This window comes from Empidonax traillii, unplaced genomic scaffold (assembly GCF_003031625.1).
Source record: "Empidonax traillii isolate 1590-97213 ecotype Southwest subspecies unplaced genomic scaffold, ASM303162v1 scaffold26:size2357266, whole genome shotgun sequence".
Classification (NCBI taxonomy): domain Eukaryota; kingdom Metazoa; phylum Chordata; class Aves; order Passeriformes; family Tyrannidae; genus Empidonax; species Empidonax traillii.
This window is the reverse complement of record NW_020955219.1, coordinates 1752604-1770233: the sequence shown is the minus strand read 5'-3', so window position 1 is coordinate 1770233 and position 17630 is coordinate 1752604. Positions and strand designations below refer to the sequence as shown.

At 38.7% G+C, this 17630-nt stretch overlaps 1 protein-coding gene across 1 annotated transcript in view; it reads left to right on the top strand.

Annotated features, from left to right (window-relative positions):
- MTMR12 (myotubularin related protein 12) overlaps positions 1–17630 on the top strand; it is a 32533-nt gene extending 14903 nt beyond the window's left edge. The window contains exons 7-16 of the mRNA XM_027907146.1: positions 346–469; positions 1615–1690; positions 4032–4138; positions 6298–6422; positions 9060–9138; positions 10764–10834; positions 11871–12043; positions 12749–12916; positions 13701–13862; positions 14883–17630. Coding sequence (XP_027762947.1) covers positions 346–469; positions 1615–1690; positions 4032–4138; positions 6298–6422; positions 9060–9138; positions 10764–10834; positions 11871–12043; positions 12749–12916; positions 13701–13862; positions 14883–15458 — 1661 coding nt within the window. The 3' untranslated portion in view covers positions 15459–17630. The remainder of the gene's footprint in view (positions 1–345; positions 470–1614; positions 1691–4031; positions 4139–6297; positions 6423–9059; positions 9139–10763; positions 10835–11870; positions 12044–12748; positions 12917–13700; positions 13863–14882) is intronic.

Below are 17630 nucleotides of genomic sequence, written 5' to 3'. Positions count from 1 at the left end.
GATGCCAGTCAGCAGCTTTAGAGTAAAATGGTATTTGCTGCACAGTATCCTGGATTTTAGGCTGGATGTGAGGACAGCTTCAACTTCATGGGAGTTCTGTGAGAACTGATTATTTTCTGTAGAAAAAACTATTCCTGAAGTTATTAGCCACAGCAGTATTTGACAAAAGGTTTCTTATTAAAGATCAGACATTGTGGTGTACAAAAGACATTTTTTCTCTGACTTTCTGTACACAAGAGGTTTTGCTTCCGTGCCTTAGTGGTAACCAACTCCATTTTATAGGAATGCTTTTGTGTTAAGAGTTCCTGGTAATCTGCAAAGTTAACATTATTGAATGTCTGACAGATGGAAGAAACCAAACCGTGATGTTTGATACACTCGAGGACTGGCGTGATGAGCTGGAGCGGACCAAAGGGAATGTGAAATACAAAGCAGTGACCACCAATGAAGGCTACAGGGTGTCTGAAAAGTAAGCTTGCCCTAATGAATAGTGAACCTCGGATTTGCAAAAATCAGTGCTAGTTTTGATGCTGAGGATTATACAGTTGTTTAGGGCTCATTTTAGGATCTGGTTTCCATTTTTACTTATGTAATACTTAGATTTGTGACCTCAGGAGGTGATCTTACACAACTTGCAGCTCAAGCAGGGTTAATTTCAACAGTAGGTCAGACTACTCAGGGCCTTGATCAGTCAAGCTTTGTGCAGGTCCAACTTAAAATGGAATAGGAAATATGTAGGTCTGGGACTTACATTGCTGTCATACTGCTTAGGATGACACTTTCTCTGTCCTGCACCTTTACTCTGGTAAAATTTCAAGTTAGATGCCCTAGAGATTTTTCACTAATTTAGCTAAGGGGGGCTGGATGGGGAAAGAGTACCTGGTTTAAAGTGTATCTGCAAAATGTGCTGGTGGAGGTTAAGTTGTGTTGCTGAGTGTAGCTACCAGGTTAGCTGGGTAGCATCTGTAGGTGAACCCTTTAGAATGTGTACAAAGCTTTGTATACTACTTTTGTTTTGTCAAATCTTGGAAGGCTTCACAAATCTTGGAAATGAATACCAACATTCAAACAAGTCGTAACTATTTATTTTACAACTGTCTTGAGAGACCCAAACCAAGTTTGAGAGTACTTACCTTAGTTCCTTCTCTGGGCCTTGAACATAAATAATCTTGGCTAACGCTGGAAATCCATAATATATTAAATTACATTCTTGAATTAGGATATGAACTGCTTTAAAGGCCTGGAAACAGGAGTAGTTATCTAATACTGCAAGGGTATCTTTTGAAATAACAAAGCATGAGAAAAATAAGGTGGTCTTTACAATCAGTCTTAGGGGTTACAGTTAAATGTAGTACTTAACTGCAACCTTGGAAAGACAGGGGAATGTTGCAGGGAAAATAATTGAGTTCAAGACTGGAAAAAAATACCTTGCCCAGCTGAAAATAAAGGGACAGCATTGAGGAAAATAATTATCTGGTTGGAAAGATTATTATAGCAGTAAGAATGAATATTTAATTAGCGTGTGGGCTAGAACACTCACCATCATTAAAAGAAGCTTGGAAATTGTTCTTTGTTCAGTTTTTAAGACCAAGAAACTCTCCTTTCTTATCTCAGGCTGCCTTTGTATTTTGTTGTTCCCATATGCATTTCTGAAGAGAGTATCTTGAAGTATGAAGGCAGAGGCATTCCTGTAAGTATGTGCATGGCTGAGGGTAAGAAATCTTACTGAGATGGCAAAATTTCAACTAGCATTTCAGATGTGACAGCATATTATTTCAGAACTTGTTTCAACAGTTTACATGTTGAATATCCCTGGCCATCTACTCAAGGGAAACAGATGTTGGAAGGAGAAGTGCTCAAAGTACCCTGTTTAGTGAAATACAGAATAATACGTAGCAAAGACATAACAGCAAAATATGTGTTTACTGTTCACAGTTCCTATTTTCTTACATTGGATGTCAGTCTTCCTATAGAATACAAATACTACTAGTCTGTCTGTCCATCGGCCTGTTTTTCATGAGGCTGTACTGACATCTGTCTGGGGCAGGATGTAGGACTTGAAATGCTGTTTGGATATTGCATTGGAGACCATGCATGTAAGGTGAGGGTGAATACCTCCAGTTACCTGGCTTGGGTGCTGGTAAATGATATGGCTGTGATGATGCAGCACTTCTACAAAGTCAAGTAACCCAACAGAAAAACTAGTTCTACCAGTCCAACAGAAAATAAGTTAAATATACTGGTTTGCACCCTGTAGCAAGGTGGCTTTGGCTTCCTACCTTGTAGTTTCAGAACCAGTAAGACTGAGTAGATGGAAGCAAGGAGCAAAGCAATCTCACCTGTGAAGTCTTGCCTCAGTTGCTGCATGTCTGTCAGATTTGCCAAGGAAACCCATGTTCATTTCATGCCGTTAAATTAATTGGTCCGTGGAGAAGATGGTACTGTATTGTCCTGCCTAAAGTTCAGTTCAATTTGTCTCAGGGTCAGAGACATATTACACTAGCTCTTACACACAAACAGAAGTGTTTTGGTTTGTTAGTTGGTTGTCTTTTTTTTTTTTTTTTTTTTTTTTTTAAGTTCCATCTTGCATTCATAGAATCACTGAATAGTCTGGGTTGAGAGGGACCCTTTTAAACATCATCTTGTCCAGTCCCCCTCTGGAATGAACAGAAACATCTAGATCAGGCTGCACGGAGCTCTGTCCAACCTGACCTTGAATGTTTCTGGGCATCTACCACCTCTCTGGGCAACCTGTTCCATCCAGTGTTTTTCACTGCCCTCATTTTAAAAAGTTTCTTCCTTGTATCTAAATCTAAAGTTCTAAATCTACTGTCTTTTAGTTTCAAACCATTACCCCTTGTTCTATCACAGTCCACACACGGGACTTATTAAAAAATGTTTCCTGGGCTTTCTTACAATCCCCTTTAAGTAATGAAAGGCTACAATAAGGTCTTCCCAGAGCCTTTTCTTCCCTGGATGATCAGAGCTATAGAGACGGGCTGAGATCACCTTTGTGTCTCTCCTCTGGACCTGTTTTAACAGGATAGATGACAGCATTTGTAGCTCTTCCCTCGTCCACTGTTCAGAGGCCCTGTAGAACTCTTCTGATTGTTTCCAAATTACTTTTGTGAAGCTAATGTAAAGATAGCTTGACCATATTAAAGTGGTTTGAGAAGGCAGTGGAAGGACAGTGTAGTAACTTTTTCCACTCTTGATGATTGTGAGTTTCCTGCATCCTTCTGAGGTGCACCCCTTGGTTACTGTGAATTGATAGCAGAACTCCATCTTCCCACACAAGTTTGCCTTGTGTGATACTCCTGTTGAAAACAATACTTGCTTCTCTCTTCACAAGAAATTTAAAGATGAGCTTAAGAATTTCAAGAATTATCTGTGAGTCAAGAAACTGTGTAAAGAGAAGTAAGAAGCTTAAGTAAGAAGCTTTGAGGACTGGTTTGCTACAAGGAGTACCTGTGACTAGGCAATCTGATTTAGTTTTGGAGTGTTTAATATTATATTTTGTATGCCCAGATGACGACCCTTTACGCATAGTTCACTTGGAAAGGCATATCATCGCATCTGTTGCGAGTTATCTTAAGGCTGAACTATAAGAAAAAACTGCTATCTCTGTGGAGAAACTGATGGATAAAATATATTAAGTTACTTACAAGTGCTGTCTTGCAGCAGCATATATTCCAACGTATTTTGGCCACACACTTTTTGATCAATTTTTTTTAACCTGTGAGGGCAGTTGAGAAAATAGTGGTTTTATATAATCTGACATTTTGTTTTCTTGTGTTTGTATGAATTTAGAACTCCACTTAAAACTTATAAATGGTAACATGGTGTACTGAGGCATGTAATTTTGGTGCAGGTGTAGGTTTGCTTCTAGCGATATAGCTTTTGAACACATCAAAACTCAGTGAAGCACACAGCATTGAGAAATTTCTTGTGTAATCACTCAGTCACTTAGGCAAATATTTTGTATGGGACAACTTACTAATTTTTATCACCTGGTAAATGTCTTTCTGCAGATTTGGTGTTGGTCTTGCCATAACGGTGCTGCTCTTCTCAAAATGTCTGCATTTCCCAAAGAACAGGATGACAGCACTTCACAAATGCAAAAAGCCTTCTTGGATGGGTCAGTAATAGCTATTCTGTCCACAACACTTTGCTTGGTATGGACCTTGCTTCTCTTTTTCCATATATGCTGTATCTCTTAAGCTTTCACACATCAGGAAACAAGTTCTAGATCTAGTTTTCTATAGTGGAGTGTGTTTAGGCGCTTGACTCCACGTCATTGGTCAGTTTTACAGGACTGGAGCTTCACTGGAGGCTTTTTTGTGGAAATATGTATACATGTCTGAGGGTTCTCTCTACAAACTATGGTGTGTTATTTAGGACGAGCAGCACCAAAGCCTGTAGGTGTTAAGTGCAGTTAAAGTACCATTAACTGATGGGCTCAGTTCTCTTTGCAAGTGGGAGAAATGTACTCTGTCTCTGAACATGGATTTGCAAGCTGAGTTTTTAAGACTCTTGCCATCTTCTGAGAACTAGGTTTGTGTTCTTAAATAACTTCAGACAAAGTGATCTAAAATCTCTTGAGACAACGTAGCAGTTCACTACTGCAGCTTTCAGATGTGAGGTCAGACAAAGCTTTTTCAGCTGAGGCAGTGAACTGAATTAGTTCAGCAGTTTGAAAAATGCAAAGTTTAATTTAATGGAAGGAGCACAGCTGCCTGACTGAGAATTATGGTAATGGCTTGTTGCTTTTTGGTTTTGGCTCTTTTTAACCTGTTGGGTGTCCTGGAGAGAACTTCTCTTAGCAGCGAGCTTTTAATCACTTGTGTGTACAGTCTATATATTCAACATCAGCTCCTTGCTCCTCAAAGATGAAGGGCCTGTTAATCACACAGAACTAACAGAAAGTATCTTTATTGGGTTCTTAAAACTCTTTTGTTTATAAAATTACTTGCATAGGAAAGGCTTTTGACTCTTCCTACAGAGTTTCTAATGCTTCTCATGTGAAATGGGGAACATTGTGACTCAGAACTCTAATGCTATTTCATGATGCAAAACCAAGTAAAACTAATACTGAGCTGTTACAAGGCATCAACTGATACTTTTATCCCTTTCCTGCGGTCATCTGAACTTAGGCTAGTACTGCTGATTTTCTTTGCTGTGGAGTTCTGGTGCTCTACCATTAGTATCTAAAAATATATATGCAAATTGTCCCTGAGGGTGTGATAACATGCTATTGTAACAGTAGCTGCAACTCAGGCACAAAGCTGATGTTTATAATTACAGCTTATCTTATTGAAAAAGCTGTTCAGAGCCAGATCTTCCAGCACAAGTTGTTTACTTCTTTACTACTTCACTTGCAAGAAGTATTGTATTTGACCAGTGATTGCTTTCCCTCAGTGTTTTGATCTCTGGCACCTTCCGGTAGGTCTAGTAAGCTGTGTTTCTGATGTGGATGCCTGTAGTTCTCACTTAAAACAGGTTTCTGTGCTACAACATACAGGAAACAAAGCACTCTGTCCTGCCTGGAAAAGTGCCCACAAGGCTTCACTTGTGAAGTACGAGCTAGAACAACTTTTCCCAGGCCTTGACAATAAAAAGCCAGCATGACAGCAGACATATTTATTAAGCTGATGTTCATCTGAGCTCTGGAACCTGAATGAGAGTGGATGTTCTGAGTCCAAATCAAAGCTTCATCTGGTCTGGTATTTTTTCCTCTCCTTCAAGGGAAAAAAATAGCAGATACATAGGGAAATGCAATGTATATTGCCTTGCCTGAGTCCAAATTTTCTTTAACTCGTGTGTTTCATTAGCAGACCTGGCAGCTAGGTATCAGAATGCAATTTGGTTGGTAGAAGTCAGGAGAAATCGTAAGCTTCTACTGGGAGGTTTGGGTGTTTCTGTCTATCTCTTCTTTCTGGGTTCATTTCTAGTAGCCTGCTAGTAAAGTAATTTTGGTGTGTCTAGTGAAGATAATACTAAACAAGCAGAAGTAAAAATCAAATAGTGCTTACAATATTTGTAGCTGTACAAATAGGCACGAATGTAATTTTACTGGTGTAATGGTTAAAAGCATCAAATCTTGTTATAAGCTTGTAGGCAACCTTTCAGACAGCTCTTAAAAATGCATGGATGCCATTAGCTTTCCACAGTGTCTATCTCTTGATATTACAGCTCTTTCCCAAACCATGCCTATTAACTTTGTCTTCAGTGATAATAGTTGCTGCATTATTTGACTTGTGAAGCAGAAGGCTTTAATCTTTTAATGATTTGATTTAGAATCTATAAGACAATTAGCAAACCTCCCTACGAACTCCTGAGGGTAGATGACTTGTCGAGCAGCCTTCCATCTCTGCAAGATATCCAGACTGCATATACAAGATTTAAACAGCTGTTTTTGATAGGTAAGTCAAATTTTAAAGCAAAGCATAACAAGGCTGTGCCACGTCTCATGAATGCAGTCATTTTTGCACTGTCTTGCTTTTGAGGGTGGCTAAAAGAAGATTTTAAAATGTGTAACTGAATACTGTGCTTACTTCTGGCACATTAATGAAGGTTTATTGTTCTTAGACTTAACTACCTCTTGCTAAGCTGTATCTGAAAATTACTTTTAAAGAGGGTGCCTGTTAGTTGGAATGCGCTAGCTGGAGTGAAGTTCATAGAGATTTTTTTCAGTTGTCCATGGTCCATTGAAGTTGAATGTTAAGTGTCAACCTTTACACTTTGTGCTGTGTTGAGTCTAAATGGTGATTAATTTTTGCCCTGGCTTTTGTTGTACATTAGTCACATCCAAAACATGATGCTGCGATGCTGCTTAAATTTTGTCCACTTGAAAGGAGTAAAATGGGATCCATGAGAAAGTGTACTCCAGACTTTCAGGGGGCTTTTTTGAGACTCTTTTTAACTCTTCCGCCACCATGAAACAGTACTTTGACCTCACCTCTTGACATAAGAAAGTTCCACTCCACCTTGCAATATGAGGTATTTGCCAGAGTTTCAAACTGAGGATTTTGTCCAGAATACACTGTCAAATCCGCAGTGAATCTTAAGAGCTAAAAATAAATACCCATCTATTAATGTAGTTTCTGGTAACTCATCCTTTTCCTATATCTTCCTATATGAAAAAGGCCAAAGCTTGAATTTGAGTCATTTAACATCTCTCAGGAAATATTGCATATTTGAGTGATGTGACTGTATTATTGTCTTCTATTGGTGCAAAAGGGAATGTGTTAAAACTGCAATCCAGTAGGTGTTTTTGTCTTATGGCTGTTTAAATAAGGTTTGTTAGTAGACTGTACCTTACTGAGTATAGCACTATGCACTGACAAGTCTGAGAAAAACATTCGGGTAACCTTTTGCAGAAGTACTAAGATCTTACAGAAATTTACTGCCTCTTTGCTTTCTTTTAAAGTCTAAACATGTTAACCATTATTTGTGTCCTCTACATGCTTAGCTAATTTGGTTTAGGTAACTTGACCTGGCAATGTGCACTCACAGCCCAGAAAGCCAAACATGTCCTGAGCTGCATCCAAAGCAGGGTGGGCAGCAAGGCAAGGGAGGTGATTCTGCCCTTCTGCTCTGCTCTGGTGAGATCCCATCTGGAGCCCTTCATCCAGCTCTGGGGTCCTCAGCGTAAGAAGGATGTTGAGCTGTTGGAGTGAGTCTAGAGCAGGGCCATGAAGATGCTCAGGGGATTGGATCCCCTCTACTATGAGGACAGGCTGAGAGTTGGGGTTCTTAAGCCTGGAGAGGAGAAGGCTCCAGGGAGACCTTATAGCACTGCCCAGTACCTAAAGGTAGTACCTAAAAGTACCTAAAGAAGACTGGAGAGGGACATTTGACAAGGGCATGTAGTGGCAGGACAAGGAGGAGCAGGAAGGTTTAGATTAGATATTGGGAAGAAATTCTGCAAAGGTGGTGAGATGGGTGAAAACTACATGTACTGTGAGGAGAGCTCACTAGGGAGCTTTGAAGGTGCATTCCTATGCTTTTGTAGAGAACTAGTTTCTATGGTCAGGGTGAAAAGACTTGGGGAAAGGAAGACTTCAAGTGTAGTGAACAGGGTGAGGGGCAGAGGCATGGGGGCAGAACAGCTACAGGAACAAAATAGATAATGTGCCTTTGTACTTGAGGATCATAGATGAAAGATGCAGAAGAGACAAGTGTATATAGGCTGGAATTAAATATTGGAAGTGTATGGAGAGACTTTGGGAGGTGAGCAGTTGCACAGAAACATGCAGAACTGAAGCTATCCTGGGAAGGGTGGGAAGGAGGGAAGTGTGGTATGTATCAGTGGTTTCTCAGTAGTAGAACTGTCAGACCTTGGGCTTCAAGGTTTGGCTCATGCAGGAAAGGCAATGTATTCTGGTTTTAATTGACTGCATCAAATTGTGAGAGCTTTCAAATTTCTGTTTACTGGCTTTGATAGAAATAAAAACAATGGAGACTTAGGTTACATTTTAAAAATTTGTAGAAATTCTAATGAAATTTGTAAGACTTTAATAACTTTGGGGTATGGTAATTGGCCTTCCAGTTTGTTAGCTGTTCTTTTTTATGTATTTTCATGAATCTTCAGTTGCAGTGAAAACTGTTTAAAACCTTCAGGTAGTTTTACATTCCATAAGTTTGTGTAACCTACTTGTAAAACCCATTGACATTTCTGGCTCTGAGGGTAATGGCTTTCAAAATCCAGCCTCCTTATGTTAAGTTTTATATAGATCATCATCTCTGAGTAAATTTATTTTCTTGTCCTTTCACATTTTTTCATCAGGTTTATTTACCTGGTTTGATTGCTATGAACCTTCCGCATACTTTTTCTAAAAGCTTATGGTGCTGTAAAACTTTACTGGTGTTTGTAGGACTGCTTTGTTTCCTTATTTAGTTATAAGGTGTCAACTTTAACACTGATTGGTACTTGTTGACTCCTTAGTATTGCTTGGTTTATATTGGTTCATAACTGAAGGGTAGTACCATGGATGGCTATTAATTAGCACTACATATATGTGAACAAACCAATTTTTTTGTTTTGGGTTTTTTTGCAGATAACAGTACAGACTTCTGGGCAACTGATGTAAAATGGTTTTCATTACTGGAGAGCACAAACTGGCTAGAGATAATCAGGTTTGCTATATCCTCAGCTTTCTGTGTTTCAAATTGTTGATAAATACATTTTTAGTGGATTTTCTGACTGGTTTCTTGAAATATAACAACATTCTTTAGCACCAGTAGGAAAAAGAATTAACACAGACTTACGGTCCCATTTATATATCTTTTTTCTGCAGCTTGAGACAGTGTTTTTCACAGTGCAGGTTTGTGTTAAGCCTCCCACAGTAAAGGATGTGAGGAGCAGCAGATCATTCCAATAAATATTCTTCCAGCAAACCTATTAAAAATTATAGATCTAGTAATTTCCTTCCTGCACTGTTATCCTCTTGTGATTGTTGAGCCAAGCTAAACAATCCTGTTTGTTTCTTGCATGAAACCTGTTCCATGTCTCTGACTAGCCTTGCCATTCTTCTCTGTACTCTCTACTTCTGCAATATCCTTTAGGACGGGATGAACTGCAGTGTTCAAGATGTTAGCCCACCAAAGGTTTATAAAAAGACAGTTGTTCTCAGTTTTGTCCCCTTCCTGTCCTGATTGTTCCTCAAGTTCTTTTTTTTTCTTCTCTCAGCAGTCCACAGTGAGTAAGTGTTGGAATGATATTGGCTAACTTAAGGCTTGTTATAGTGGAATGCTGAGGAGTTTTATTTGTTTTCAGTGTTGCTTTGTGCTAGCTCTTTTATCTGTCAGTTTATTTGTGATCAGCTTGTTAACCATGAAGTGCTTCTGTAGTCAGCTCCAGTCCCCTCCAGTCTTAATAAATATCAATAGTTAGCAACTCATTAATTCAGGATTTAAATGTGTGTTTAATAAGAGGTTCTAGTGAAGAACATGTGTTGAGGAACTCATTGACATAACCAAGAGGACAAGTTTAAAGTGTAAGTCAGACCAAGTTCCTATCCTTAGGTTGTTTGGAGACTGGTCATTTCCATACTTGGATCCAGTTACTTCCTGGATTAGCCTGTTCTTGGCTCTTGCAGTTTGTAGGAATGCCCGCTCAGCAGTTCTAGATGCTAGAACAAAGAATCTTACAAGTCCACACTTAGGAAGTTAACTGTCTGCTTCTACTAGTGACCTAAGCAGTTGCAAGAACCCTAATTTGTGTGCAAACTTTTGCTAAAAAAAACCTACTTTATGAAGATTTAGACCTAGAAACCAACAGTGTTACATCTGTTTTTGTGATCTGTAATTCCACTCATTTTTCCTTGTGTGATGATAATTCTGAATAAATTTTGTCTGTGTGTTTACAAGATCTGATTGCTCATCCTTCCCTCTGCCTCTTAAAACCAGATTATGGAAGAAATGTGTTATGTAGGACATGAGAATTTAAATGAAGTGATGTTGACTCCTTCCAAAGTAAAGATCAGGCTCTTAGCAATTGTAATACTTCAGTGATGGCTGCTGTTGGTCCAGAATAAAGGGTTTCATATAACAACTGGAAGTGCATGATCAGTGGGCAGATAAGATGCTCCTGAAGCTAAACAGTTCTTCATTTACACTAGCTGAGCATGGGTTTTGTGTTTTAAAGGAATAGTCAAGTTTCAAGTATGGCATTCTAACCCTGCCTCAGGGACACTAATGTAAGAAACTTAATTGTAAAAATGCCATGAAAACATTACTTAACTTTTCGTGTACCACAACAGGAGAGTCCTCAAGAAAGCAGTAGAAGTTGCTGAGTGTCTTGAAAGGCAGCATACAAACGTTCTCCTTATAGGTAAGAACTTAATCAAGTTGTCCTATGTATTTATTTTTTAAAATTTATTTTTATTCATTTCAGTTATCTAAGCTGTAAGCTTATGGTAGGGACTTGGTAGAATTCATAAAGTATTCAAGCACCAGACACCTAAATCTCTCATGCTTCTGGAAATGATTCCTGTAGTTAAAGAAAACTGGTAAGCATAGTTCCATGCTAAGAGAAATATGATGTGAATGAGAACTGCTGATAAATTGGCAGGAAAGCCATGCATAAGAAGAGGCAGCATTCCTGCTTGCTAATTTATTTTATTAAAGGTCTCCCAGACTCCTTGCTGTACTTTAAGAGGGAGTGTGACCATATCTACACAGAGGGCCATCAATGTGAAAAGTTTGTAAAAGGACTTTTCTATGTTCTAGGTACACACTGAATACTACGTTGTCTCTTCATTAAAAATAAATGAAAGAATATGCTTACTGTACACATGTTGAGTAGTTTGTTTTCCTAGATCGAGTAAAGTAATCACACAGGAAACCAAACTTAATGTTAACCATTAAGTTACTTTTGGGTTGGTAACTAAGTTGGGTTTTTTCCACATGTTGCCATTTGAGAAACCTAGCACATAAAAAAAGGTGGGTTTGGGAGGCAGCTGAAAGATGAAGAATGAATATTGCATGAGAAGGCAGTTTCACACCTTGTGGAAAGATGCATGGAGGATAGGAGGGGTAAGGAGGGATAGCAGGACTGGTGTGTGTGTGGAGTGTGAGACTGCAGGGTGAAGGCATCCAAGTTATAATAGTAAAAGCCTGGGGTTTGCAGGTTTTATTGTCTCAGTATTTTCCTACTGTAAATATATAGATAACCTTACATTTTTACAAACAGAAATACTGGAAACATGGATTAACTTCTCTCTGATGGTGTAACACTTGCAAAAAATTCTGTTTCTCTGATCTTGAAATACAGTTTTGTTTATGCTAAGATAGCAACGCATTGCTTTTTTTGCACAAGGTTTTAGGAATGGCCTAGTAGATAATATGGTTTCTGTTCTCTTCTGCAGAAGAGACTGCTACTGATCTGTGCTGTGTGATCTCTAGTCTGGTTCAAGTGATGATGGATTCATACAGCAGAACAATGTCAGGGTTTCAGAGCCTTATTCAGAAGGAGTGGGTAATTGGAGGACATAGCTTTTTGGATCGCTGTAACCACTTACGCAAAAGTGAAAAAGAGGAGGTATGATTTTATTACGTTCCTTGCTTACTACTTACAAGTTTACTCAGTGTAAGGAGGGATTTAACTGTTAGCCCAGAAATTACAGTTACTTAGGATCTTTTTAGTTTTGTTTTATGGGTTGATATTTTTACAGCTTTACTATTTTTGCTATTTAGAGGTCAGCAGTATCTTCAACTTAATTTTATATTTGTTCTCTTTAATCTTGCAGACTTTTGAAAGTCATGTATCTTCTGTCCTTGAAAACTGTTAAATGGTAGTAGTTTCCATAGAAATAACTCAAATTAGTTGCCTATTCTTGTAACATCCAGAGATCAACTTCTCCTGATTTTGCAGTCTCACCTCTCCATGTTTGTTTATATTTTGGGATTAGATCAGATGGCTATACAGAATAGAAATAATAGGTGTAAACTGCTTGGTTCTGATCAAGAATTGCTATAAACTAGTTTTGCTTTGCCAGCTTTAATGGGCTGCACAGTGGCATCTTTCAGGGTAGAAAGGGCTCATGTCTTCTATCAGAGTTGGTCAAGGGTAGCTCAGATGATACTTCTTCAGAGTTCAGCCAAATGTATGTGTAGTAGTTCTGTAGTTAACCAGGCTTCTTGCCTTAAGACTTGTATTTGGAGACACTAAATACTGTAAAATAAATAGGCTTCATGATGGAACAGGTTTTTTTCCTGAAACTGATGCAATATTTTCTTTACTTAGGCTCCTGTTTTTCTGCTCCTGCTAAATTGTGTTTGGCAGTTGGTACAACAGTATCCTCCAGCATTTGAGTTCACAGAAACTTACTTAACTGTCCTGTCAGACAGCCTCTATGTGCCTGTTTTTAGCACTTTCTTCTTCAACTCCCAATATCAAAGAGATACCAGTACGGTAAGGATTTGTTGTTTTGTGGATGCAGAGTGTTGGAGAACAAGTTTGACTAAGAAGCAAGGAAAACTCAAGAAAGCTGATTCCCTAGCAGCACCTCTTTTCAGACTTATCAAAGTGCCCTGAAGGGTGAATGAAGCTAACTTTGGCTGTAAGGAGTCGAGTTCAGGATGTAGGAGTTTATGATGACAGAATGAATCTGTTACTTCTCATGTGTGGCTGTAGTTTCATGTTTATTGCTCTTCAATAAAAACAGACCTCCTTAACCTAAGAGGAATATCTGGGTGTCCTTTAGGATAGGTTATCTATGAAATTCTTGTGTAGTATTTTCAGTTGTAGTCCAAAATCAACATTTGCTGGTTTATATTTGGTTTACGCTTCTCTCCAGACTAAAAATCTGGAAGCAATGCAAGTATCCTCTGCAAGGCTGCACAGAAACTTAAAAAAAACAAAAAAAGGGGGGGAACACCACTGTCTTTTATAAATAAATTGTTGATCACAAAATCTAAATGAATAGCACTGCATAACTGCAGTGTCTAACATTACCTGTGTTTGAAGAATCTGTCTCTTGCCAAAGTTTGAAACTTTTTTTTCTTAGATTATTTAACCTTATTTTCAACTGTGAAAGTCTAATCGCGCTGTTGTTCACTTACTGAACACATAGAAAGAAAAGAGTGTTGTTGCAACTCTGTAGCCTCTTCTCTGAAAAGCCAGTTTCTTAATTTCACCTTGACTTCGTCTGAATTCCTTTCTAACAGTATTAATTGTAACCTGTTTGTTTTGGCAGAGTGGTGAAAGCCTCAAGACACAAAGTGGTCCTTTCAGATTTCTTACTGTGTGGGACTGGTCTGTGCAGTTTGACCCCAAGGCCCAAGCTTTTCTGAACAACCCCTTTTATGCAGAGAAACCAAAACCAGATAAAAGTCAACGGAAAACTGCACGATTCAAAGTAAGATATGTGCTACTTAACTTTTTTTTTTTTTTTAAATGATAGAAATATTTTGCACATCTCTTATTTCAAATGTACTCACACTGGAAGTATTGGTACAAAGGTGGGGGTTTTTTAGCTGATAAAATACATGTACACCTCAGATTCACCTGCATTTTAAGAACCCAATTTGCATTCACCTCAGTTGTAAATAGCTGTTTTACAGCAACTATTCATAGCCATGAAGTTAAGGGCTTTTTCTTCATACTTTTTGGCAAGTGTAGTGGTAAGTCATGAGATTTAACGTTCAGGTTAGTTACATTGGCACGTTTGAAGGGAGTTTATTTTGTTGTTCCACAGACTAAAATACATATCAGGTTTATAACTGCCTCCCTAATTTTGTCTGACTGTAACTGGAGTGTGTGTGTGTGCACTCGGAGAGGGAGAGGGACCAACAGCAAAAACTGTCTGGGGTGTGAGAGATTATGGGTGGGCCACCTCATTACTGGAAAGTAGCACAAACTCAGGAAAAAACTGAGCTTGGAGTTGACTTGGAGTAACCTCTTTCAATTGAAATTTCTCCCTTGGTTAAATTCTGTACTGTACAAAGCATTCTCGAGTGAGGCATTGCCTGTATCATCTACAGCATTAATCTCTTATGCAATAAGAGAGGTGGAGTAAGGAACTGCTGCATAAACACAAATCAAGTGCTCTTGATTTGTGACTAGCTTAAATTAAACAGGGAGGTTTTGTAGTACTTGAAAGGATTTGGCTTTTTCAGAGAAGATTGCTTTATCAGTGTTACTTCATTGCTATAGTTAGTGCAGGGAAGGTATCTGGCAATACCGAGTGTGCTCTGTGAGGTTTTTGGTGTATTAATCAAAATAACAGTTTAAACACAGCCACTGCTTTGCTATGTAGTTGAAGTGACTTTACTGCTTGCAAGTAGTTTCTGAATACAAGATTTTCTTTCTCTCAAAGCTGCTTTCTGAAGTCCCATCGATATTTATCTCAGTGTTTCTCTTGTCTTTCCTCTTAAAGCATCAACGGCAGCTTTCTTTGCCACTGACGCAGGCAAAGCCTTCCACAAAGAGAGGATTTTTCAGGGAGGAAACAGATTATTTAATTAAAAACATTCTGGGTAGAAGAATTGGCAAGTTCATAAATTCTTCAGATGAGCCTCCCAATAATTTAAGGGAGTTCTATGATAGCTGGCACAGCAAACCTATTGACTATCATGGCCTTCTGTTACCTCGCATCGACGGCCCTGAAATCAAAGTGTGGGCACAGCGGTATTTACGATGGATCCCCGAAGCCCAGCTTCACGGTGGTGGAACAATAGCTATAACTGCCAAGATTCTGGACTTGATGGAGGAGGTGCAAAGCTTGCAGGTGAAAATGGATGAAGAACATAGTCAAGCTGTTTCTGGAGATGTACATTCCGTTACCACTCCGAGAAATTCTGCCCGTTTGTCATCCTTGTTTCCATTTGCTTTACTCCAGAGACAGTCTGTCAAACCAGCTTTACCCACCAGCACCTGGAAGGACTTGGAAGGTGAAGATGATTTGGTCAGGAGGGATGACGAATTTCTTGATCTAACTGGGGATATGTCATAACATGTATATAGATTACAGTATGGATTGTATGTGGCTAAGCTCTGAGTTTAAATGTTGTGCTGTATCTTCATATATGGAACTTGAGCATCTGCAACCTGTTTAGTGGGTTTGTGGGGTTAAAAAACCTTGATTGGAAAGAACTACTTGGCATAATTAACTGAGCGTGTTTTGAACTTCCATTTCACTCTAACAGTATTTGTTGCTGAAACATATTTTTAGCATAGGTGTAATAAAAACAGGAGTCATGGCTGGCGTAGCCATGTGGCCACTCTGTTTAAAAAAGAAAAACAAACAATAAAGAATGCTTTCTGCTGCAAAGTGGAATACTAAATGCATACAGCAACAATCACACTATCTTAACACCTCTTCCCCTTATGCTAAAAGTACTGGGAATGGAAGTTCTGTGACGAGTAACTTAATATGTCTGCATCCCCCCCCCCCCCCCCATAAAATAAACAGCAAAAGGTGCAACTAACTGTGCATTCACAGATCAGCTTTTGACAGCTGAGGAATAAACTTGTGGTCACCAGGGGTTTTCTGTCTGCTGTTGCATCAACAGAAGTCATGTGCTTGCCCCCTCCCCTCTGACAGTGTTTTGTCTGTGTGGTGTCACAGTCGCAGGTTGGCTGCTCTGAGCCTGTGCATGCACTCGGCTTAGGGTGAGATGCAAGAGCTTGATGACACATTTCAAATCTTAGTGCTGCTGTGCTATATGCCCTTGCTGCCTTGGAGTATTACATTTGCTGGTAATGTTAAGAAGTAGCCTGACTATGAGATTCTGGTTTGCCACAAGTAGTTTTTCTCCTTTGAGTAGGGTGAGAGTTTCATTTTTAGTTTCCCCCATTGATGCCAGTTGCCTTTAAGGCTTTCTGTAGCTTGCACTGAGACCCTCCACATAGCAGGGAAGACTCTTTTCCTGTAATTCTGCAGTGAAGCAGGATTTGCAGTCTGTTGCCACTTGCCATGGGTTGGTGGTACAGCTTATGAATGTGGCATTTATACCATAGAACATTTGCATCCTGTTGCTGGATGTTTTAACAGTACCTCAGTGAAAAAAGCCATAAAGAAATGCCTGTTGACTTGGATCTACTGTGTGTATGTTTATATAAAAGTATTTTTACTGCAAATAATTGTCCTTTGTAAAGCTGAATATTATTTGACTGTCAAATCTATTTTGAACCCTTAAATTCTAGAATATGCCAAGAATGGATTCAAGTCATAAAATCAGTTACACTGAGAGGTTATACATTGAATATTTTCTCTGTTCTCATAGCAGTTTAGAAATTCATGCTGGAAAACTTAGCTGGTGGGTAAACTGTTGCTTAAATTTGATCAGCTCGGTGAAACTGGGGATATTAAACTTTGTTACTGACTTATCACTTCACACTGAGTTGTATTAATGGATAGCAACAATTCATCAGCAGCCCTCTAAAAATAATTTTTCATAGGTTAGAGTAAATGTATTAATAGGGAAAGAGGGAGAGCTTGATGGAGCTATGCCAGACTGAAGCTTCCCATCTCTTATTGCCTTAAGTCTTAGTGCGAGGACAATACTTGAGTTTGTAGTGTTTTATTTAAAAATACACTAGTACTTATGCTTTCTTCTGTGATATGTATGATCTTACAGCTAGGACTCGCTAGAAGGGGCTGTACAGCACATTTCCTTCAGACTTAGTTGTTGTAATTCATGTGACTCATGTATGCAATAATACTTTGCATGTTGAATGAGCAGTGTATTGTTATGGTGAAGAAACACTTGTCATTCTAAGGTCATTTGGGTTCAAGGGTGGGGATTTTTTTAAACTGCCATTAGAAAAAATATTAAAATGATTTTTCTATACTTTTGATCAAACTGTTGTAATATTTCAGTCATGAAGATTACATATTTATATTAAAGAACAGATGTTGGACATTTATTTGTACATAAGTTATCAGAAGTATATATAGAAGAGAAGCATATATCTGGAATTGAACATAGGAACACTTCTAACATAGAGTAAATACCATTGTTACTGGTTTTCTGCACTGAGGGATTGGAAATGTACTTCATATTTTTACTCCAAGCTTCTGTTTATACCTCCCAAGTTTTAACACTGAATGCAAGCTAGAAGGTTTTTACCTTGTTACTTCCAACGGGCTGTTTGAAGAGTGTCAATAAAATATACTTTGAAA